Raw genomic sequence first — 16,201 nt, forward strand, 5'->3', positions numbered from 1 at the left:
AAAAAGAAAAAAAACCCAACTAAATGGGAGAAGCAAGGGAACTCCTCGAGACTACAGAGCTAAATTCACTCAGAGAATGGGAATCACCTAGGCCTTAAATGTAACAGACTGTCTCTAGTTGTCCAGGCCCTGTGATTCAGACATAAAGATGGATCTTTCCAGTTTTCCAGTCCCTTCAATACCCCCAAGGGCACTGCTCTGGTTACGCTAATCATGGGTCAACTGGATCTTTGTTAATGATGCTACAGCTTCGTTCAGGTGGGGCTCGGGTACTCCCGCTAGTTTACAGAATACTCGGTCAGTTCACAGTTTTACCTGCTAGTTCAATGCAGAGTCTTTTTATACATTTCCCTTTGGTTTCGGTTCACTTTACTGCTATGCTTTTAAAAAAAAGCTTTTTTTATTGTGAATGAAACACAGAATAGCTCACTTGACAGCACATAGGCCCACAACGTTCATAAAATATCTTTTGTCTTTCCTGCTACATAAAATGCCTAGCTCTGCCATAAATTTTTGTTGACTAATAAAACTAGATCTATAAGTGTTTCGTAACATGACTCAACTCTTTCTTTTTTAAAAAATTATTTTTTATTTTATGTGCCTTGATGCTTTGTATGTATGACTGTGTGAGAGTGTCAGATCTCCTGAAACTGAACTTACAGACAATTCTGAGCCACCATGTGGGTGCTGGGAATTGAACCTGTGTCCTCTGAAGAGCAGCCAGTGCTCTCAAGTGCTGAGCTGTCTCTCCAGCCCATCTCGTCCTATATGTATGTGTGTGTGTGTGTGTGTGTGTGTGTGTGTGTGTGTGTGGTGTGCGCTTATTTTTACACTTATTTTTCAATCCCTGCTTGCTAAGCTGTTCAGTTCCATCTTTTATATTCTTTTACCCCTTGAGACTAAATTCTGAGAAGCACGTGGCATCTTCCTCTAGGATCTTGGTTCCCACTCTCTTTGCATTCCCAAAAGATGTCAGTTTAGGTATCTGACGCAGTGACAATGGTGTAAACAAAAGTGTCTTCTGTCTCTCCAATGATCACGGCACACCTTCTCCACACTGTCTTCACTCCTTCCCTCACACTCTCAAACACAGCCTTGTTCTTCGAGTTTCTACCACAGGCCGTCATGACCTGCCTGCTGTACTTACAGTCCTTGAGAAGACAAAGAGTTTTCCAGTTTCTACCATGAGCTGTAGCGACCTACCTGCCTGCCTAACTCCTGAGAAAGCTTCAAAAATCTGACAGTACAAAGGAGGAGAAAACGGGATAAATAATTATTCTATGTTTTTAAGTAAGGGGAAGTGATTAGCACATCTAGCGCTGTTGGGAAGTGTCAAAAGCAGGTCAGCAGATAGAGTGACTCTCAAGACAACGGGCACTGGGAGATTCCTGGAGAGAGATGAAGGAACGGGCAGGACTAGCCTTGGATAGCCACAGGCACAACAATACATGGTTTGTCAATCTAGCTGGGGAATCTGGGACAGTTCTCTGGTGACTTCTCATTTCCTAGAAATGAGAAATAAGTTGCTATATGGGAAGCCAAGGAACACAAAGGAGCCAGAGGTCTGAAGTACACAGGGTCCCAAATAGTCATTAACAGAAAGTGTCAATCATCTCTCTCCAGGCAGAGCTGGCAAGTTGTGCTGAGGGTAAAGTCATTCCAGTCCTGAATTTGCGGCAGGATCAGTCTGATCACTGGATGAACACAGTGAGTCCAGGAGTATCGGCACCCAAGGAAGAATGCCAAGAGGTACACACAGTCTCACTCATCCAGCGTGAGAACTTTGACAAACAGGTACAACAAAGAATAAGGGACAGAAGAACTAGGATGTGAGGAAACTGTTGGAAAAGTCACTCTAAATGACAACTACACAGGGACCCACAGGAAGCAAGCACAGTTAGTCTCTCTGAGTGGACCAACAATCTGGATGGACATTACAACAGAGTTTGTGAAATATTAAAAAAAAAATAACAGGTGATTCCATAAGATACTGGTGGCATAGGTGAAACTATGCCTTTTTGTGAGTGGTTCACCACAAATTATGTGGCTCCTAACAGAGTCACAGCAAAACCTGAAGCAAAGAAATCCCTGCCCGGGAGTGAGGTGTGGGGAATGGTGGGCGGGTCAGTGCCATCAAAGAGTGAGGGGAACAGAGAAGATAGTTTGGGGAGGTAGAGAAGGGGTAAAGGAGAAAAACTTTAGCAGGGCAGTTAAGGACACAACTCTCATCGTGGGGTATTCTTCACTGAGTGCTTAAGCGACATTCTCAAGGAGAAAGCCAGGAGTCGATTAAATCCTGGAAGAAAAATCAATGGACATTGAGCAGAACATCTGGAGAAGTGGATTCTCAGCAGTGGGAGTTCCCTGAGACAAAATAAAAAGGAAAGCAGGAAGATCAGAGAACAAAGCCATCTCTGGATACAGTGTGAGTGTCAGGGCAGCCTGAGCTTCATTAGACAGCCAGAGAGGGGAGGGGACAGGGGAGTTCCGACCCAGATTCAAATACAACAAGAAAAAAAGTAGAACAAGGTATTTTGGGTTTCTTTCTAAGGCTTCAAAAACGCAATACACTCTTAAATAGTTATGGTATATCAAAAGGAGGCCTCAAAGGCCACCCTTCGGGGCAGCTCGATCAAGAGGTCCTGACAGGAAGCTGTTTGGAGTGGAAGGTGACAGGAACAAAGGGAGAGGGGCCCCATGACGGTGAGCCTATGCAGACAGAGTGCAGGCTTGGATGACCTCAGAGAGTTACATACGCAGGGAGATCGCTAAATTACAACTTTAGTTTCTGAGTCATGGTACACAAATGAGGTCTGATATTAACGATTCCTTTCCATGAAGATCCTCTGACTTTGTTCTGTTTGCCAAACTATGTAAGATGAGGCACGCATCACCTCTGTTCAATATCCTGCCCGGAAGATCTAAATCTTTTCTTTAGCTCAGGTGTTTCCCCGAATGATTGTTTCTATCACGGAACTAAGAAAGACTCCAAGTCTCCAAGGCTCACAGGTTCCACCCCCTCCTCCTTATTGGCATCTAGTCTTCCGCAGACGGCTTTATTCTCTGGATGTGTCAATACTGCTGTCCTAGCTTCTACTGAACACATGGTTTTTTTGCAATCAAATTCACGTTCAGTTGGGCAGTGTGGCGCATGTCTTTAATCCTAGCACTAGGGAGGCAGAGGCAGGCGGATCTTGGTGAGTTAGAGGCCAGTTTGATCTACAGAAGGAGTTTCAGGATATCAGGCAGTGCTACAGAGAAACCCTGTCTCAAATAAACCAAAAACCAAAACCAAAGCCAAAACAAAAATCATGCCCAGAGCTCTGCTTCTGCCCATTCATTCAACAAATATTTACTGAGCAACCAGTATGTGCCAGATACTCTCTGCACTCTACTGACATGGTATCCCTTAGACTCCAAACCTAAAAATAAAAAAAAGTTTTTGTTTTTTTTTTTTTAAAAATGACTGATAGATATGTGTATAGGTGTTTTGCCTGCGCATGCGCTATTGCCATGAAGGCCAGGAGAGGGTGCCAGATGGCCTGGAACTGGAGCTACAGTTGTCAGTCACCATTGGGTGCTAGAAGTTCAACCTTGGTCTCAGGAAGAGCTCTTAACCACTATGCCACCTTTCCAGCCCTTATATTTCGTAAAAAAAAGCAAACCTTTCAACATTTCTATCAGTAAATTTGAAGATGCAGAATGTGTTCCCAAAATAATTACACATGACACAAAACTGGGATGATATTTCACGGATAAAAGAAACAGAATCTAAAAGATCTAGGCAGGTTAAATGAGGAATTCTCTCTAACATCAAAGCTGAGAGGAGCCCTACGCTCTAAATGATCCACATGGTCCCCTCTCAGGCTCTTTGGCACGCAGATGTCTGTTCACACGGTAACTGGGTGGACCATGTAAGCCCAATCTGTACTCTTTCTTGTGTACAGTATATAGAAGTAGAGGCAGGCAGCACCTCCCTCACAGAACAGAATGTAAAGTTCTCTGTATCAAATTTAAAATTTTGTATATGATCAATGAATTCCATTTAATGTAGCTAATAATATTTCAAGTAAAAGCCATGTGTGGAAGTTCAAGCCCTTAACCCTAGCCCTCTGGATGATGAAGCAGGAAGTCTGGGGTCAGCCTGGGCTACAGAGACCCTAGTTCAAAACCAAAGAACAAGAAATAGGTCAGGTTGCCTGGTTTTTAACCCTGTGTCATACTTTTCAACAACCTACATGTTCTTGGTCAAGTTGTTTAATTTCTTTGTGCCTCAGATTGGAGATAAATACGAACAAATATAAATTTATATAATACATATTATATGCCTAGCTTATAGCAATTTTCAATGAACTGCCCTTTCTAGCATTAGTAATGACAATATTACCATATGCCCGCAGACCACACCTTCCACATATCTTCCTCTTGTCAAGCAGACTGGGAAGCCATTCACAGGATGTAACATTTACTCTTTTAAGTTATTACACTACTAGTAGTATATTATAGTCAGCTCTCCATTCAACCTGGCAAAAGATTTAAAGTTTCTGTGCTGTCTTAACTACCTGAGTCTCACGTCACCCATCACCTTTATAGGCATACCTCCTACATCCTCACATACAGTGACAGAAGCATTGATGAGGCCACACACCTCTCGGTGCACTGCATTCAAGCCCAGGCAACTGCATATGTTTATCAGCAGCTCCAGTGCAACCCAGCAAGGGTCACACAGGAAACTGTAGAATGATGTAGGTCTCAACTGTCTGATAAAATTGTTCAGTCTTTCATTTTGCTAATAAGTCAAAACTAATAACAAGTACATTATCTAGCAAATTCAAAGTATTTCTTATTCTCGTGTTTCCATTTACCTTGAAGCATGCATCTGTAAGCAGACTCTGATATGGCGTAGATGTGTGGTGGCATCTCGTGACGCTTCTTCCCTCTATACATCTCAATAATATTCTCAGAGTAAATTGGAAGGTTCTTGTAAGGATTTATGACTACACAGAAGAGTCCAGAGTAAGTCTAGAATAAAAAATACAGAGTTAAGGAACAGAAAGGCAAAACAAACAAACAGAATCTGTAATTATTAGTCAGATCCAACCATAAGCCAGAAACAACATAGTGATTTAAACAAGAGATCTTTGTTCTTCCAGCAACTCATCTACCTCCAAATCAAGTCATCTCACCAGGACAATTCCCTACAAACTCCAAGGAGTTTTAACACGGCATTTACTTAGGGTGCTCTTCTGTGAATTACCTTGTCTGTAAAATGAATACGCCATGGCTCGTGACTTCATCAGAGTTCAAAGACATAGCATCAGCCTTTTCTTTTCTCATTTACGCTCTCAGGCAAACGCAAGTTAAGAAAAGCTTGTTAATGTTGTTTCGATCCCAAGTTATTTTCTTGAAGAAAATACCATTTGCTAAGTTCCGGTATAAAGGTCAAGGAAGAATATTCCCAACTTATCTGAAAAGTGAGTAAATATTCCCTTTTTTTCCAATTCTTTGTAGATTTATTTAAGTTTATGTGTATAAGTGTTTTGCCTGCAATTTGCATATGCCCCATGTGCATGTCTGGTGGCCATGGAGGTCAGAAGAGGGCATGGATCTCTTGGAACTAGAGCTTAAGATGGTTGTGAGCAATCAGATGGATACTCAGAATTGAACCCAGGTCCTCTGGAAGAGCAACAAGTGTTCTAAACCACTGCATCCCCCCAATATTCCTTTTCCTCAAACACCTGCATAAAGCAGGATTTCCTTCAAGTAACTTCACAACAAACCGGATACAGAAGCAGACACAATAATCCAACTCTTTTGTTAAGACATGAAAGAGACTTACCAAAAAACCCAAGTTTTTACATTACAACTCTTTTGGTTTTGAAAAATATTTTTCACCAAAAAATAACAGATGTTAACATTTTTTTCTTTGAGACAGGATTTCTCTGTAACAGTCATAGTTGCCTTAGAACTTACTTTATAGACCAGGTTGGCCTCAAACTCAGAGATCTACCTGCTGCCTCTCCCAAATGCTGGGATTAAAGGTGTGCATCACCACGCCTGGCCTAATATTAATTTTTATGGGCTTATTACTTTAGAATGAGATAAGCATTAAATTTGTGTTTCTAGGGTATGCGTCGCCACCATAATCCAAATACTCCTCAACAACTTTTATGAAGTTTTATGAAGGTTTAGAAGACCCCAGAAAACATGGTACTGCAGTCAACACTCAGAAACGACAGTGCGGCTGGAGAGCTGGCTCAGCGCTTGAGAGCACTGGCTGCTCTTGCAGAGGACCTGGGTTCAATTCCAAGTATCCACATGGTGGCTCACAACCAACTGTAACTCTAGTACTAGAGGATCTGATACCCTCTCTGACTTCCTCAGGCAACAGGCCCGCATGTGGTGTACATATATACAAGCAGACAAAATATTTACACATAAAATAAATAAAACATTTAGAAAAACAATATACATTTCAAAAAGAGTAAATGACATGCCGGACACTTATGGTTTGGTTTTTAATCTTTTCACAGACCGACTTCTAAGAATATTCTATAAAACTCACTCTTAGAAAAGCAAAGAGAGGGAGGCCAGCGTCCAGATGTGCCAGGCCTCTGCGGGACTGTGGCATTTGGAATGAACATCCGGCTGCATATAGGGCAGACCTTTTATTTGGCTAGATCAAATAACCACCAAGGAGATGCTAAAGCACTAGAGAGATCACTAAGTGGTTCAGAGTACTCGCTGCTCTTGGAGAAAGAAACTTTCTCAGTACCTACATAACAGCTCACAATCATCTGTAACTCCAGTTCCAGAGGATCCAACACCATCTTCTGGCCTCCACAGCACCAGGCATGCACATGGTGCACACACATACAACATGCAGTCCAAACACTCAAACACAAGATAAAAATAAACGCTTTAAAGAAGATGGGGTGTATGGAGCTGTGCGGCCAGTTGCCCCGGGATGGAGGACGATAGACTGTAATGAACAGCTGTGCCCGTACGGGCTGGAACCTCTGGCAATTGCTGCAGAAAGCTCTCTAGAGACCACTCTAGCTTGAATGCTGCAGCCATTAATGCTAAAACAAGAGCAAAGATTGCCAAGATGATTCAAGTGACCAGAAGCATCTCTGTCACATTCTTCACAGCTCTCCCTGAGGCACTACTGCAGGCAAGTCAGAGATGGAGCCTGCCTGGAGGTCGCTGGCTGACCTTTTGACTAATGCCTTGCATATGACCCGATGAGATGGGGACCTGCGCCTAGTTTGTCTGAGGCTGGCTGGATCCATGGCTTGCTGCCCTCCCAACTGCACTATGGGGCGACTTTATAATGGCTATAAATAATATATTCCAAAAAGCTGGGAGAAATTGATTATGACTATGACAAATGTTTGAGACAGATATATGACTAAGTATACAAAATATGCACGTATGGAAATATCATTGTGTTTTTAATGAATCAGTTACAAAATACTTAATTTTAAAAATATTTTATTAGGGGTGAAACAAGGGAAGGCAATCTCAGTTGTTAATATATTTACATTATATATTATATTATGTCATAGCCATACATCAATGAATCTTTAAACATTCAAATCTTTTCAATGAATCAATGAATCTTTTCATTCAAAAGTTAAGTCATAGCCTATCAAGACACTATGGCTTCTATACTTCACGTTTTTAAGAGGTAAATAATTATAGAATGGAAACAAACAAAAACCCCTCAAGGTTAAAACACACAAATTAAGAATGATATTCTGCACAGCAACAAACTGTAACAAGGACACATTTAATCAGAACAAAGTCCAACATGTCTTAGGCAGTTTTCTAAGGACAAGGATTACAAAGATGAGTAAGTCTCACAAATATGAATTAAGTCATCGAAAAGAAAGCATTAATAATCACTAGCATCTCATGCTTGACTAAGACCCACGTAACAAAAGGCTACACAGAAATCTTATTAAAGCACTAACCCTGAGTACCTGGAAATTAACTCAAATACTGTTTGTTTTTTTCCATATAAACTCATCTCTTCTGTCTTCGCCAGACACATGGGTCTGCAAGTTTAAATAAACTTTTTAAAGTATTTGAATGTGTTCACAAGATATTAAGCATCTTCGAGATGCCTACATCCTAAGTGTAAAAACAGCAGGCACAAACTTAAACAAGCCAGTCCCACCATGAGGCAGCGAAACAGGGAAGAGAAAGGTAAGCATGTGTATTAGGGATGCAGAGAGCTCTGGCCAGAACCCCCAGCAAAGACCGGCACCGAGAGCCACTGCAGCATCCTGTGCAGACCTGCGAACTAGACACAACAGCCCCAGGTGGGCTTGGGGTTGCTGTTCACTGAGAGCTGTTAGGTCCACAGGGGGATAAAGAAGTCCTGTTAAAACAGTGGAAGGTTAAGACTATTACAGAGACAGAGAAGACCTGCAAGGCTGAAAAAGGCTCGTACAGTGGAATGCGAGGAAAGTCTAGAGCCGTACTGTACGCCAGAGACGATGAGGTAGGAGTCAGAGCTCAGGAGCGAAGAGTCCTGGAGGAAAGCACTTTAGACAAAGCACAAATCTGGCAGCCATCTGGAACAGCGATCAAAGGAGCATGAGGAAGGAAACCGGCAGAAAGAGGAGGCTGCTGGACAGTATTGGTACAGCAGCACAGCCTAGAAGAGGGAAAGAGCAACAGTCCAGAGAGAAGTAAGTCACGGAGAAGCTGGACACGGGCTTCCCAGACACACCGAGAAAGTCACAGGGACGAGAGTTGAAGGCACAAGTCAAGCAGGAACACAGTTTTAAGCTTGAGAGACTGGATTGGTAATTGACAAGAGAAAGACTGCGTGCTTTGCGGGAAAGATATCATATTCCCCTTTCAGAGTTGAGGCTGTGGGACAGCAGATGAGCCAAGCGGGATGCTTACTGAGCAGTTGGCCATATTGAATTGCCAGAGACACATGAAAATCCTGAAGAACTGAGACGGCCTGAAGGACAAGTGTATGCAATAACACAACTGCACATCTTACCTAAGAGAGACATACAAAAATATCTGCACACACAAAACTTGGCAGTTGTATAGAATGTTTATATATTGTGTTATGCTGGCCGTCTCTCTGATCACTGCCCAGAGTGCCATCCTCCCTGTATGCCTACTGGAAATGTCTTTTAAGAGGCAGGCCAGTGTTTAAGACAGCAGGGCTTAGCGTATGCATTGTCCCAGAGGATCAGAGGGCTAGAGGAAATGGAAGCAGGTGCTAACACCAGGAAGCAGAGACACAACAGTCTGTCAGGAACAGGGAGTGGACTGGGGTCATCCTCCACCCTGACTGTAGCTCTCAGAAGATAGCTGTGGGGGAAGAGGATGGGGGCAATTCACCTATGCCATCTACAACCACTGTAGCAAAAAGCAAAGACATCTGAACAAGAATGCCCTACACAATAAGGAAAAGATGATCAGAGGATTTAGAAAAGAAGTTCTAATAAATATAGATAAATAAATTTATATATAAAAGAAATAAAACAAATAAGCCACAAGAGAAGCTTAGGAGTGGATTTACATCTTCAATAGAATTTGTGCTGTAACAGTCTCTATGCTGAACAGAAACGCAAAGGAAAAGAACCAGGAGCCAGTCTGAGCTCCACAGGGAGACCCCACAGTGCTAATCTTGTCCTTGAGTCACCCTGGAGACACACCTTTGGGCACACCTGTGAAGGTGACTCTCCCTGCTGTGGCTGGACCACGGGCTGAGTCCTGAACAGAGTAAAAGGAAAACTCGAGCTGAGGACAAGCATTCATCTGTCTCTGCTTCCTGAATGCAAGCACACTGCCTCGCTCCTACCCCCATGCCTCTGTCTTGAGAGGCTTATACCTTCAAACTGTGAGCCAAGTAAGTCCCTCTTCCCCAAAGTCACAGCAACAAGTAGAGTTACTAAACCATCTCAAAGTCAGAGACAGAATGGAAACAGGATAAAACAGCCACATTGACTGACTCACTCTTCTTATAAAAATACCGATCACAAGGAAAATAATATATGAAGAAATTAAATAGTTAAAACTAATAAAAACAACACATAGAGAGCAAACGAATGTGGATGACAATGGAAGGTAACTAATTATTAGCCATCAATGCTGGGGGGAGGGAAAAGAAGCATACAAGGCAACAAGGTGTGGTGAGATCACTTCTGTTTTTTTGTTTTGTTTTGTTTTGTTTTTTTGAGAGAGAGGGTTTCTTTTGCTGTTTTGGAACTTGCGCTGTAGACCAGGCTGGCCTCAAACTCACAGAGATCCATCTGCTGCTGGTATCAAAAGTGTTCACCTGGCAAAACTTTTTTTTAACGATAATAAAATACAAACAAGTCAGGCATGGCGATGAACACCTTTAATCACAGCACTCAGGAGGCAGAGGCAGGGGGATCTCTGTGAACTGGAGGTCCAGTCTGTTCTACAGTGAGTTCAAGGACAGACAGGGCTACCTAGAGAGGTCCTGTCTTAAACAAACAAACAAACAGCCAAAACCAAAACACAAACTTGAACAACTCTTTCTTTTTTTTTTTTAAATATTTATTTATTTAGTATACAATATTCTGTCTGCTGATATGCCTGCAGGCCAGAAGAGGGCGCCAGACCTCTTTACAGATGGTTGTGAGCCACCATGTGGTTGCTGGGAATTGAACTCAGGACCTTTGGAAGAGCAGGCAATGCTCTTAACCACTGAGCCATCTCTCCAGCCCTGAACAACTCTTTCTGTGAGGTAAATATATATGTTGAATGGAAGAGAGCTCAGCAACTTGTGCTCCTGGAGCCGCCATGGCAAGAAAGGAAATGCTAAAGAGACATTTTGAGCCCTCCCCCGGTTATCCACCCATTAAAGCCATGGGTCCCAAAGACCTGAAATCTCCCCTATGGACCCCACTGTCCTAGGTATGGTCACTATTGCTGTGATGAGACATGACCAAACGTTGGGGAGGAAAGGGTTTATTTGGCTTTACTTCCACATCGTACCCAGTCATTGAAGGAAGTCGGAACAGGAAATCAAGAAGGGCTGGGAATGAGGTCGGAGCTGATGCAGAGGCATGGAAGCATGCTGCCTAATGGCTTGCTCAGCCTGCTTTCTTACAGAACCCACGACTGCCAGTCCAACGATGGCCCTGCCCTCACCCATCAATCACTAATTAAGATAAGCTCAGCAGCCAGATCTTACGGAGGCATTTTCTTAATTGAGGTTCCCTCCTTTCAGATAATTCTAGCTTGTATCAAGTTGATATAAAACTAGCCAGCACAGGCATTAAAGTTTTGTTTTGATTTTTTTGACACTGGACAGGGAAAGTGTGCCACAGCACGTACGTGGCAGTTAGTAGATAACATTCAAAAGGTGGCTCTCGGGGCTGGAGAGATGGCTCAGAGGTTAAGGACACTGACTGTTCTTCCAGGGGTCCTGAGTTCAATTCCCAGCAACCACATGGTGGCTCACAATCATCTAAAATGAGATCTGGTGCCTCTTCTGGCATGCAGGCATACATGGAGGCAGAACACTGTATTGTATATGTAATAAATAAAATCTTTAAAAAAAAAAAAAAGGTGGCTCTCTCCTTCCACCATGTGGGTCCCAGGGATCAAACCATTAGGGTTGCATGTTTGCCTACTGAGTCATCGTGCCATCACCTTAGAGCATACTTTGTTAGCCAGTATTGTTATCTTGCATGTCTAACTAATTGAAAGATTGCTGTGGGATAATGCTCTTATACACTGTAAATATTTGTCACTCATATGGGCTTAATAAAACACTGATTCATTTTCACATGTGTATCTCGGTGATGCATATGTATGTATGGGTGTAGGTGCCCACAGACGCCAGAATACGTCATCACCCTTGGAGGTAGAATTAGAGGCATTTGTGAACTCAGATCCAAACTCCAGCACTCACAATAGAGCAAGAATTGCTCTTAACCATTGAGCCATCTTTACAAACACACACACACACACACACCCCTTTCCAAAAAAAAAATGTAAGTGGAGCCACAATCTGTAATTTCAGCATTTGAGTCTATGCTAGACAGGGAGACTGCTTCAAAAAACCTTTTAAAAATCAAAACAACAACAACAAACTAAGAAGTATTTTAAAGAATGAAAATCAACAGAAAGAATAAACAGAAAGAAGTAATAGATATTGACTATTAGAAAGTAGTGTTTTGTAGATTTTTAAAATACAGAAAGTTAAAATAACCAACAAGAAGGTAAGCTGTGAGGGAAGAATGCCCCTCTAAAGGGCCCTTGGGCCCCTTCATTATCTATGCCTCAGTAAGAATTCCACTGGTTAAATCATTTCTCAGCCTTTGGCTGAGATCATGTGTCACATCATTTCATTCTTTCAAGAACACAAGGAAGGATGCATAACCACTAAAAAGGAAACTAAGGTGAACAAACTAAGGTAAGCAAAAAGCACAATGAGAACTGGTTCAGCAGTTAAGACCACTGGCTGCTCCTGCAGAGGACTGGGGTTCAGCTCCCAGCACCCCCTGGGTGGCTCACAACCATCTGGAACTCTAGTTCCAGGGGATCCAATGCCTTCTTCTGGTCTCCATGGGCACCAGGCACACACTGAGCACATATTCACACATGCAGGCAAAACACACACATAGAAAAGAAGTCTCTTCCCCTCCCCCTAGTGTGAGATGTGAAAAAAATAAAACAATAAAAACGCCTTTTTTCATGGGTGGGGGAGGTACACAGGGAAGAAAGGGGAGGGGGCATAAAAGACAGGGAAACAATAAAATGCTCGTCCTGTAAGCACTAGGCCATGCGGTCAAGCCCCAACAGTCACATAAAAAGCCAAAAAGCATGCTTGTAATAATAATAATAATAACAATAAGAATCCTTTGCCTTTTATTAAGGGCATTCTGAGGTGGTTCTAGCCCTGGAGAGGCAGAGACAAGGATCCCTGGAGCTTGCTGGCCAACCATTCTAACTTAATCAGTGAGTCCCAGGAGCTGGCGAGAGGACCTATCTACCTATCTCAAATAACAAGATGAAGGGAAGCAAGATGGCTCTGCATGTAAAGGTGATTGCCAGCAAGATTGAGTTTGATCCCTGGGAGGAGACCAATTTTCCAAAGCAGTCTTCAAACATCCACATATGTACAAATGCGTGCGCGCGCATGCACACATACAAACACACACACACACATACACACACACAGAGAGAGAACAAGTTAGAAAGTAGATTAAACTATACATATTAGTCATTATATTATATTCCATGTATAAATGAAATATTTACTTTAAAGATATTGTCAGACTGTTAATAAGCAGCCTATTGTATGTAGCCTGCCCAGGTTACTTTGATTCCTCATTCTTGTTAAAATCTGTTGATCAATTCCTAATTCTTAACTCAATAAATTATGAATTCCCATCCTAAAATAAAGAAATAAAGATTGGTCAATGGCCAGACTCAGGAAACCAGGGGCAACGATGCACAACAGCCATTCCCTTGAGATGCAGGGCCTGCCTGGGCTACATAGGAAGACCACGTCTCCAGGCCAGCCTGGGCTACAGAACAAGTTCCAGGACAGAGTCCAAAGTTACAGAGAAACCCTGTCTTCAAAAAAAGAACAAGACAGAATATTGTCAGATGTTGGCGAAAAATCACAACTCTGAATAGTTTATAGACGACATACCTTCAGTATAAGAACAAATAGATGCTCAAAGATCGGAGAACAAGGAATCTTGGGAGTACTAGGACTGGGGTGACGGCTTGGCAGGTAAGAGCACAGGGACAAGCACAAGGACCTGATTCAGATCCCCAGAACTCAAGGAAAGAGGCAGATGTGTATGACCGAGCGCCCTGTACCCCAACACTGCGGGGGTACAGACAGCTGGCTTCCACACACATGCACATACACATGCTTGCTGGCTGTCAGCCTGGCTGCAGTCTCAGTAAGACACCCTGTGTGACAGGAAACAGATGGAGAGAGTGGCAGAGTGCACCTTGTACCTTCCTCTGGCCTTCACCAGCAGACAGACATACATACATCATACATACGTGAATACATAAACACACATACAGAGTACTAATGTTGAAATGAAATTAACAAGCAATGTCACTAAAACAGACCCCTCCATGATGAATCACCAAACAGTTAAGATTTCTACATCCCTACCACATGATAACAATGTATGCACAAATGTTGACAGGACTAAAAAGAGAAAAATTTCTCATAGTAACTGACAGAAAAGCAAATTTAAAGGGAGAAAAATCAGCCAGGCAGTGGTGGCGCACAATTTTCATGAACTGTCTGACCCCTATGTTCCCACAGTTCTGTCAGGCAGCTTGTCATGAGCCTGGTAAGGGTGTCCCCTTAGATGGCAGACGGAACAAGGTTCTGGGGTGGCTGGCACTAAGACACTGGGTGACCCCTCCATGCTTTATAAACAGCACACACGCATCTGTTAGCCGTCCAGTGACTAGATTCTCTAAGGACCTAGTCTGTTTCCAGCGGGAGCTCTGACTAAATAGGGCATTACCTATATATGAGAGAAAGATATGTATATCCTACCATAACCCAGGAATCCTCCACTCCATGAACAGTTAGGCACACAAGCAAGGCCAATTATTAAAGTTATTAAGGTTCATGCTGGTACCCACTAGAAAGGGGAACATGGAAAAATAGTTCAGTAGATAACTACGGTAGGTCAAAAATCTTATAGTATTAAAAGACAGGCCATGGAGGTTCATGCAGGTGTAAGCCCAGATCTTAGGAGGTTAAAACAGGAGGGGTGTCTGAGTTAGAGCCCAGCCTGGACTACACAGTGACAGCTTATGTCAAAAAACAAACAAAAGCCTTTACAATGAAAGAGTACTTCCAATAATTCTATGAACCACTCAAACTTTATTTTAGCGCCTTTTTACATAAGAAATTATTAATAGAGCATGTATGTATTAGACATGCTATATATTCTGTATACTCTATATGTATATATTATAGTAAGTATATTATAGAGTATACATGTAGTTTTTAAAATGTAATTTATTTTAAAACAAAGATATCATGTGTTAATATAAATAACATTTATTTATTTATTCATTCATTCATTTAGCAGTTTTTAAGGCAGAGTTTTCTATGTAGCCCTGGCTGTCCTGGAACTCTGTAAACCAGGCTGGCCTCAAACTAACAGGGATCCACCTGCCTCCCAAATGCTGGGATTAAAGGCGTGCACCACCACTGCCCAACATAAATATCTAATTTAAAACAAACAAACAACTTTTTTGCTTTCCAAAACAAAATAAGAAGGGCACATTTTCAATATTTAACAGTTTTTATTGTATGGCTTAACAGAATACAGCTCAATTTCACATCTATCTATGTTTAATCTCCTGTGATATGTTGTTTTGCTGAAAGACATGAAGGAAATCAGACTTGCACATATACTTGGCCGGCAAAGAGGAATAATTTAACCTCCTTTTAATTTTTCTTTCTTATTATTGTGTGTCTGGCCACATTGCTTTGGTGAAGGTCAAAGGTCAACCCTGTGGTTCCCAGCTCTCTCCTTTCACCCCAACATGAGCTCTAGGCATCCAACTCATGTTGCCAGGCTTGAATAACAAGTGTTTTCACCAGGTAAGTCATCTTGCTGGTCCTAGTTTTTATTTTTTAATATTTCCCAGTGCTGGGTCCAGAACCCAGGACCTTGTGCTTGCTAGGAAAGTACTCCACTAATGAGCTAAAACCCTAACCCCTTTAACAATCTTTTTAGATAACTGAGGTTATTCCTTTGAAACTATCAGCTGAACAAATGGCAATTTCTTACAACTAGACATATTTGATCCCAGCACTCAGGAGGCAGGGCAGGCAGATCTCTGAGTTCAAGGCCAGCTACGGCTACATAATAAGACCTGTCTTTAAAAAATAAATGAGATGTAGTATCTGTAACCTTATCAGAGAGCTTGGACTATTATATTAAAACCCATTGGTTTATCTTATCGTTGAATCTTCACCATGCAGGATTTTATAATATCACACAGACTTTATTTAGAAAATAATGACCTGTTTGATCATACAAGTCTTTCACTATATATCATTTTACTATGTGACAGGAAAAATATTAGTGAGGAGGAAGAGGGAAAAATGATCAATGGTAGAATACTTGCCTAGCATGAACAAGATTGAGTTTAATCCCCAGTACAGCAGCAATAAATATAATACACACGC

General features: G+C 42.0%; 1 protein-coding gene across 1 annotated transcript in view; it reads right to left on the reverse strand.

The window, feature by feature from the left end:
- Myh10 (myosin heavy chain 10) overlaps positions 1-16,201 on the reverse strand; it is a 123,727-nt gene that overhangs the window by 93,279 nt on the left and 14,247 nt on the right. Inside the window, exon 3 of the mRNA XM_050162456.1 lies at positions 4,866-5,022. Within this exon, the coding sequence (XP_050018413.1) occupies positions 4,866-5,022 (157 nt within the window). The remainder of the gene's footprint in view (positions 1-4,865; positions 5,023-16,201) is intronic.

This window comes from Alexandromys fortis, unplaced genomic scaffold (assembly GCF_014885135.2).
Source record: "Alexandromys fortis isolate MF-2015 unplaced genomic scaffold, M_Fortis_MF-2015_v1.1 scaffold_84, whole genome shotgun sequence".
Taxonomy (NCBI): domain Eukaryota; kingdom Metazoa; phylum Chordata; class Mammalia; order Rodentia; family Cricetidae; genus Alexandromys; species Alexandromys fortis.